At 42.5% G+C, this 8,222-nt stretch overlaps 1 protein-coding gene across 2 annotated transcripts in view; it reads right to left on the bottom strand.

Annotated features, from left to right (window-relative positions):
• Positions 1 to 992: 992 nt before the first annotated feature.
• The window catches only part of LOC143982896 (cytochrome P450 2C16-like), an 88,190-nt gene continuing 80,960 nt past the window's right edge, over positions 993 to 8,222 (bottom strand). For both annotated transcript variants that reach the window (XM_077482005.1, XM_077482014.1), the window contains 3 exons: positions 7,409 to 7,596; positions 4,957 to 5,098; positions 993 to 1,705 (listed from right to left, as the gene is read on the bottom strand). In XM_077482005.1, coding sequence (XP_077338131.1) covers positions 1,524 to 1,705; positions 4,957 to 5,098; positions 7,409 to 7,596 — 512 coding nt within the window. In that variant the 3' untranslated portion in view covers positions 993 to 1,523. The remainder of the gene's footprint in view (positions 1,706 to 4,956; positions 5,099 to 7,408; positions 7,597 to 8,222) is intronic.

Genomic DNA, 8,222 nt, shown 5'->3' with positions numbered 1-8,222 from the left:
TGGTCCGGTCTGAAAGTGGTTAAAAGAGCTGCTCCTCACTGAATGGTAATTGTTCAATGTTTTTTTACTGCATTGGTACATGTGACAGAGCAATGCCCAGCTTCCTATTCCCTGTAATTGATTTTGGAGGGTACCCCATGCTGTTTCTTATGAAAAAAACACAGGGTTTTAAAGAGTAAGTTTTATAAAAATTAAAAAATAAATACACGCACATCTTTTTGCAGGTAAAAAATATTATTTTTTATAGAACTATTTATTATAGAAGTAAAATGGTAACTTCAGCTCAAAAAATAGGGATCATATAACAGTCATTAAGGTAAAGTAGAAAAAGGTCCAGATAGCCAGTGTATCAATCCTTCTACAGATGGAAGCATCACCCAGAGGAAAAGTGTGAGCAGATAGCTTGGAAAGTCCTCTAAGGAAAAAACTCTCCACCGCATGCTGTAAGGTAGAAGACTTACCAAACCATTCTGACCACCTTAACTGGGCTCAGAATGATCTGGTAAGCCTTCTACTTTACAGCACATGGTGGAGAGTTTTTTTCATTTCAGGGCTTTTCAAGCTATATTTTAACACTCTTCCACTGGGTGATGCTTCCATCTGTAGAAGGACTGTGATGGACTGGCTAACTGGACCTTTTTTATACTTTCCCAAATGACTATAATATGAACCTTCTTTTTTGCTAGTGACCATCTTTTTACCACAGCGCAGACTAGTTATCCAGATATTTGTGACTTAATGTGATACTAAACACACACACTGTTTAGTTCACATTGTCCCACATATTCCTGTATGTGGATGATGGCAATGTAATTATTTTAATAAAAAAAAATCAAAAGTGCCTTTTGCTTATTGATATACAGCTGTCACATGACCCAGCTCTTTCCCTGCCTGTCTGCAGGGAAACATAAGCAGGAGGAGTCTCTAGTCCTCTGCTGCTGGTCACATGTTCAAAAAAAAAACAAAAAAAAACCAGCCTTTGGAATACAGAGTAAAAATAATAATTAATATCAATAAACTGTTTTTTATTGTCATACAAATATATATTTGAAATAAAGTCTGTATTATTTTTTGGCAATAACATGGTATGAGTGAATTTCTGCCAGTCACAGGCTGAGTCACACCCCTCCAGCATTTGTCTTAGAATAAGAGGGAGGTGAAGCCTCCAACAATCTACATGTAATATTATTCCCTTGTGTTGAGCTAGTTGGTGGCCATGGAGGAGAAGGGAGGGAGTTGGCTGTCATTTACCACTGTGTATACGCCAATATGTGTGACTCTATAGTCACATCAGTGTTGCCAACTATCAGTATTTTTATCAACAGCCAGTTACAAACAGGCACTTTTCTCCTGCCAGTAAATACCAATGACAGGAAAAGGGGTGTACTCACTTTTGTGAGATACTGTATATATATATATATATATATATATAACACTTTATGTTAATTTCACTCTATTAGGGAGCATTTCCTGTTTGAGCCCCAAAATAACAAGTACAATATAAAGTTCCATAGTCCTATTAATTAGCGTGGGATGAAACACAGTTCGTAGGGATGTGGGATGTTTCCGAATCCACTCATTTGTGGTGTAAGGTCTAGGTCTTGTGGTTCTACTGGGGATCTCAAGGTGAAGTTCTGTAAAATTGTAGCAAAAAATAGGAAGAGCTCCATTCTTGCAAGACCTTCGCCCAAACAGATCCGCTTCCCTGTAAAGTGAAAGAGAATTATAAATGGTTAAATGACAACTACTATGACATTTAGTGCAAGTGTAGTAAAACACGGAACATGGAAAATGCAGTAATCTGTACCGAGCAATCGGAAAACATCCTTTATTTACCAAGTGCACTGCATGGATAGAAGCAGATTAGTTGGATTAGGTCCCTTTCAAATGAACAGTCTGATGAAGCCCGCCCATTGAATTTTCAGGTTGACCTGATTGAAAACTCCATTTATGCCTGCAGGCAATCACATTTGTATCAATTTACATCTGACTACCTTTGAGTACTAGTCCCAAAAAAAATAAAAAATGTAAAAGGTCTGCGTCTGCATTTTTCCACAGAATGTAAACATGACTGATTGGAGGTAATCTGATGTAAATGTGTCGGTAGGTGTAGTTAGCTACTTTGCCACTAGGTGGCTCCGTACCAGAGTAGTGTCTTGTTGCAATAAGTAAAGTCATCAGGTGCTAGGCCACTTTTTGGTAGACCCCTCTGATAAGAAATATGCAAAGAATTACAGGTGATATCGATGTTTGCCTTGTTCCTTATATTTACTTTGTGTAGCTAAAAAGGGCGCTGGCTTATTGTTTATGCAACTTTATTAAGTCCTGACCAAGGCCTGGGGCAATACTTAAGAAACTAGCAGATATTACCAAATTAGGAAAAGCTTGTAAAAGGCACTCTGGCTTTGGCAATAAAGCTGACAATGCACCATGAGTCACCAGTGTGTCTTAGCCAATGGCAGGTTGCCAAATATTACTATAAAGTAACTGTGGCCATATTTCCGGGTGTGATTTTGCTGTGGATCTTCTGCTAGAAGGGTCCCTCATCCGTTTGTACTGGTACATCTGTAATAAATCTGTCTTCTAATCAACATGACCGGAGTTGACTGATCAGTAAGAGGAATGGAATTTTACTGACACCCTCCTACAGTGATGGCAGGGGTGAGGGTGAGGGTGAGGCAGCACTCATTTATGTCAGGGAAGGAGAGGCACAGTCAGTCTCGGGCATGGGAGCTGAACACCTCACACCTATGAAGATGTAGCCACTAGACTTAGGCTAGGGTGACCAGATGTCCCCGATTTCAGGGGACAGTCCCCGTGTTGAGGACACTGTCCTCGGTTTTGTCCCTGGATTTGACTTCAACAGAAGTCAGTGCAGAATAAAAAAAAAAAATCTGAATTACACCCCCCCATTCCTACTAGCTTAGGGCTTTTCCATTATCTGTCTCCCTTTCTGAGGATTATGTGCTGGTCAGAGTGGATGGACTATTTCTTCGTCAGTTTCCGGCACATGCCCATTCAGCTCCGCTCACATGTTGTTCTGCCTTGACTCGAATCCCGGCCAGCCATCTACCTGCTTATCTCCTTGCCTTCCCCAGCAGAGTAACTTTCCGCTGCTCCACACGCAGTAGTAGCCAGGGCCCGGAGAGTGAGACCTGAGAGGCTGTGAGGCAGGCGGAGGCGACGGGCAGAGAGCGGCAGCTGAGCTCAGCTGACGATGTCCAGCAGCAGGAATAGAGGGGAAGCAGATCCAATCGTGGGGCTACCAGTGCCTTCAAGGCTTCAACACAGGTGTGCTTTGGGGGTGTCCGTGAATAGACTACAATGCACTGTGCGTCTCTCTGGTATAATGGATGGTATCAGAACTCACAGGCAACAGCACTTATTGGTCAGAAGTTAACAAAATCAGCACCCGGCAGCCATGTTATGTGACACACTGTGACAGAGTCAGCCAGAGCCATGATAGAGCGCCCCCTGCCTGTGATTTATCATAATGCTGATGATCTTAACCAGTTGCCGATCGCCTGATAGCAGATTTACTGCTACAGGGGGTCGCCCTGCGCAGGATCACTTATATACGTTGTCCTGCATTTCTGTGTATCAAAGCCAATCAGTGGATCCGGCGCACTCGCCTAGTGGTCTGCCTATGTAAACAAGGCATTTTGCCATTCTGTCAGTGTGGAAGACATTGATCCTGTGTTCCTGCAAAGCAGGTACAGGGATCTACATCTTCCCTTAGTAAAAGCACCTCCCCCACGGTGAGAAAACACTTGTTAGGCACACATTTAACCCATTGATTGCCCTAGATGTTATCCCCTTCCCAGCCGGTGTCATTACAGTGACAGTACATATTTTTAGCACTGATCACTGTATTAGTGTCACTGGTTCCCACAAAGTGTCAAAAGTGTCACTAATGCCGTGTACACACAAACGGAATAACAGACAGAAAAAGTCAGACAGAATCTTTTCATCTGATATTCCGATCGTGTGTGTGCCTCATCTGACTTTTTTTTTTTTCGAAAATTCTGACGAACCTAGAAATAGAACATGCTCTAAATATTTCCGACTGAACCATTTCCTATCGGGAAAACCGCTCGTCTGTATGCTGTTTCAACAGACTAAAAACGACGCATGCTCTGAAGCAAGTACGAGACAGAAGCTATAGGCTACTGGCTATTGAACTTCCGTTTTCTAGTCCTGTCGTACATGTTGTACGTCACCGCATTCTAGATGGTCCGACTTTGGTGTGATCGTGAGTAGGCAAGACAGTTTCAGTGGAACTCCATCGGAACTCTGTCGGAAATTTATTCCGACAGGAAAACCGGTCGTGTGTCCGATTTGTCCACCGCAATATTGCAGTCCCGCTATGAGTCGCTGATTGCTGCCATTACTAGTAAAAAAAAAAAAGGATGTCCTTGGATTTCATTTTAAAAATCTGGTCACCTTAGCTTAGGCCCTGAACAGGGTAGGAGGTCAGTGGAGTAGAACTGTACTCAGGAGGAGCTGGCTGTAGATTTTCTGTCTCTTACAGAGGTGGGGGTTAGGGCAGATTGCAAAAGACCTTTTAGGCCAGGTCAGAGATGCCTGTGTGAGGCTACTTCCCTGGTGCATTCCCAGAAGAGATGTACCTAGAAAGGAGGGGACTTCAGAGAGCACAGTCTAGTGAGTACTAATGACCCTGGGTGAAAAAGAGACTGTAAGAGAGATAGCTGCTGAGGTGCTGCTCATGCTTTTACTTGTGACTACTCCGGACTGTCTGCTAAATGTGATTGACTATGTAATGTAATGTCAAGTGACTCTGGAATGTATGTCCTTGTGATGCAACTGTAATGCTGATTCATGCATCCTAGGAGCCATCACATTATCTGCAAAGTGCCATGACACAGGTAATAGTAGGTGTGTAGTATTGCATATGGCACACAGGTAGGTATGTTGAACCTATATATTGATGCATACCTGAAGAGAAGGGCATGTATCCATCGTTCCTACGGAACTTCCCATTTTCATCCAAGAAATGTCCGGGATTAAACTCTTTGGGGTATTTAAACTGCTTGGGGTCTTGGAGAACAGAGCCGAGCATGGGATATACAGTGGTGTCCTAGAAAAGAAGAATCTTTATGATATACATTACATAAGGCCAGTTGTTGCCTCAGTGTTTGTTCTGAAGATTGAGAACTACTGTCTATAATCACACCCATATTCATACTACAGGATTGCTATCAATGAATGTGTTCAGACACCTGCATACTTCATACTGGATACCAGCAAGACAAATATTTGTTCTTGTTTTGTTTTATACATTTAGTAGGATTTAGGCTAGGCTAGTATGTATCTCATTTACATATTTTCGGGATCATAAAGTTTTATGTCAAGAAATGTTGTGTCCATAAAATAAGTGGAAAAGTGGTTGTAAACCCTTACAAGCCACTTTGACCTACAGGTAAGCCTAGATTAAGGCTTACCTGTAGGTCCAAGAAATATCTCCTAAACCTATATGGTTTAGGAGATATTTACCTGAAGACAGCCACCGCTGTCTACGGCGATGCGCCGTAGACAGCGGCGCGCAGGCGCACTGGGCAAGCCGCAGATCGCGGCGAATATGCCGCGAGTGTCGGCTCCTGTGCGCATGCGTGGGAGTGATGTCATCGCTACTTCGGTGAATCACAGCGCCAGAGCAGCGAGACCCACCAAGAAGATGGACGCTCGGAACTAGAGGGGACAGCGGTGACTTAGGTGGCTCCTGTGTCAGGTAAGTGACACAAAATGGACTACTATGCGATGCATAGTAGTCCATTATGCTTTACCTTTGCAGGGAGACAAAGAGGAAGTAAACCCATCAGGGTTTACTTCCTCTTTAAAGCAGAACTTCACCCTAAAAGGGAAGATCCGCTTTAACACCTCCTTGCCTAGGGAATGGGTGCCTAGTTTTGGCATGTACCTGCTCCCACTAGGCAGTCAGAGCGGGAGTTCTCACCCCTCTCTCCCCACTTGCGACCTTCTGGGACTTGGCACAGGTCCCAGGAGGCAGCAGGACCATTTATATAGAACAGTGCTGCTCACACATGCACAGTGAGAAGCCAACTGTAAACACAGAAGAAGTCACAGCAGGCTTCCCTTAATAAACATGCTGGCATCGGGATGCCAAAGACCAGTGAAGAATCCACATGGGTGAAGATAGTATTTGTAGCTACTGACTTAAAAAAAAAAAAAAAAACCTTAAGTTTTTTTTGTTTTCAACAGTAAAGATTCTCTTTAATAAAACAGTTATTTTATATACAAAGAGATCATAATAGTACCGTATAAGCCTGATTATGACAGAATATAAAGCGACATGGTTTATCTTTTGTATTAACAGTTCCTCTAGGCTTTTAGAAATGTATATATAGTTAATGACTGTATTGTCACCAGTATGCCTTTATTTGCATTTCACAACAGGTAGACAAACTTGATCTTGGCCCTAAGCGCCATCTTTGATAAAGCCAAATGTGAGCTCAGTTAGTCTATATGAGTTTGTTTATTTATTAAGGACAAAGAGCAAAATGCAATAACCAATAGAGACCATTCACAATCAACTTTTTAATGATGTATCTTCAGTAAAGTAAAAGCCAACTGGTTGTTATGCATTACTGCACTTTGCATATTATCCTTGATTTTTCTCTGCCTTATTAAACTAGCCAAAAACCAGAAAAGCACATTATACTTATTATTATTCACGATTTGTATAGTGGCAACAGTTTACGCAGCGCTTTACAATGTAGAGGGGGACCACTCAATTACAGTACAGTTCAGTACAAAAAGGACAGGAGGGTCCTGCTCATAGAGCTTACATTCTAAAAGGAGGGGGTGGTGGTACAAGAAGTAATAGATGCAGGGAATGATTTGATGGGGGTTGGCTCAGGGACAGTTGTTAGGTGGGTGTGGGATAGGCTTCCCTGAATAGGTGAGTTTTCAGGGATCTCCTAAAGGTGTACAGGTTGGGGGCTGATCGGATATACCAAGCCAGGGAATTCCAGAGGATGGGAGAGGCTCTGGAGAAGTCCTGAAGGCGAGCATGAGAGGAGGTGACAAGGGAGCTAGAAAGAAGGAGGTCCTGGGAGGAGCGGAGGGGATGATTTGGACGATATCTGCAAATGAAGTTGGTGATATAGCTGGGGGCGATGTTGTGGATGGCCTGAATTTTATACGGTGGGGTAAGGGAAGCCAGGGAAGGGATTGGCAGAGAGGGGCAGCAGTCACAGATCAATTAGTGAGGTGTATTAGTCTAGCAGCAGCATTCATAATAGACTGAAGGGGGCATAGCCTGCGTAAGGGAAGGCCATTAAGAAGAGAGTTGCAGTAGTCAAGGCGGGAAATAATCAAAGAGTGAATAAGTTGCTTTGTGGTGTCATTAGTCAGGAAGGGTCGTCACCTTTGGAATGATGAAATCTCGGAAGTGCACATCACGAGTCACTTTGTGTGGGATTCCCATTGGGATGAGGTCAATGAATCTCTGAATCTCATGGATCACAGCATCCAAATATGGCATATGAGACCGATCTTCAATACAAGGAGCCCGGTTCTGTCCAATGACATGGTCTATCTCTTTGTGGATGCGTTCTGCAAACATAAAAGCCAAATGGCAGATGATATAAAGCCAAATTATTGTTAATTTTGATGGGTTGATTTGTGTCACTGACACTTCTGAAATAATTTTTATAAGTTTAAAAATTAAAAAGTCTAAAGAGTTAAATAGTCTATAATTACACAAACATTAAAAAAAAGCCAATTTGCTAATATGACCCATCTAATGTTTTTACTGTGACAACATGTAAAAAATAGCGCCGTAGAAATGCCTCCATTTCATTCTTCTATCAGTTCTCCTGTCACACTGGGTTCAGTGGGTCTGACTCTATTAAATGATCACAATAGCAAAATTGGGGGGTATACACCACATAGATAAACCAATCTGCTGCTAAGCTAACAGAGGCTTCAGCTACAGTCCCCACATCGTAGCCACACCCTTTGACCTTACCTCTTTCAAATAAGCCCAATCTGGGTGAAACATGTCAGAGGGGGCGTGGCTAAAATGGGACTGTAGCTGAATCTTGTGTTAGCTTACCAGTGGATGTGGTTGATCTATGTGGTGTGAACTCACTAAATTTGCTGTCGTAATTGTCTAATGTTTTATGACATCAGAACTAAATGTTGCTTGCTTGATTGAATGAATGTAGTTCACTACTAGT

This window comes from Lithobates pipiens, unplaced genomic scaffold (assembly GCF_037356315.1).
Source record: "Lithobates pipiens isolate NorthernLeopardFrog02 unplaced genomic scaffold, aLitPip1_a1.2 Scaffold_1, whole genome shotgun sequence".
In the NCBI taxonomy this organism is placed as follows: domain Eukaryota; kingdom Metazoa; phylum Chordata; class Amphibia; order Anura; family Ranidae; genus Lithobates; species Lithobates pipiens.
This window is presented reverse-complemented; position numbering and strand designations above follow the sequence as displayed.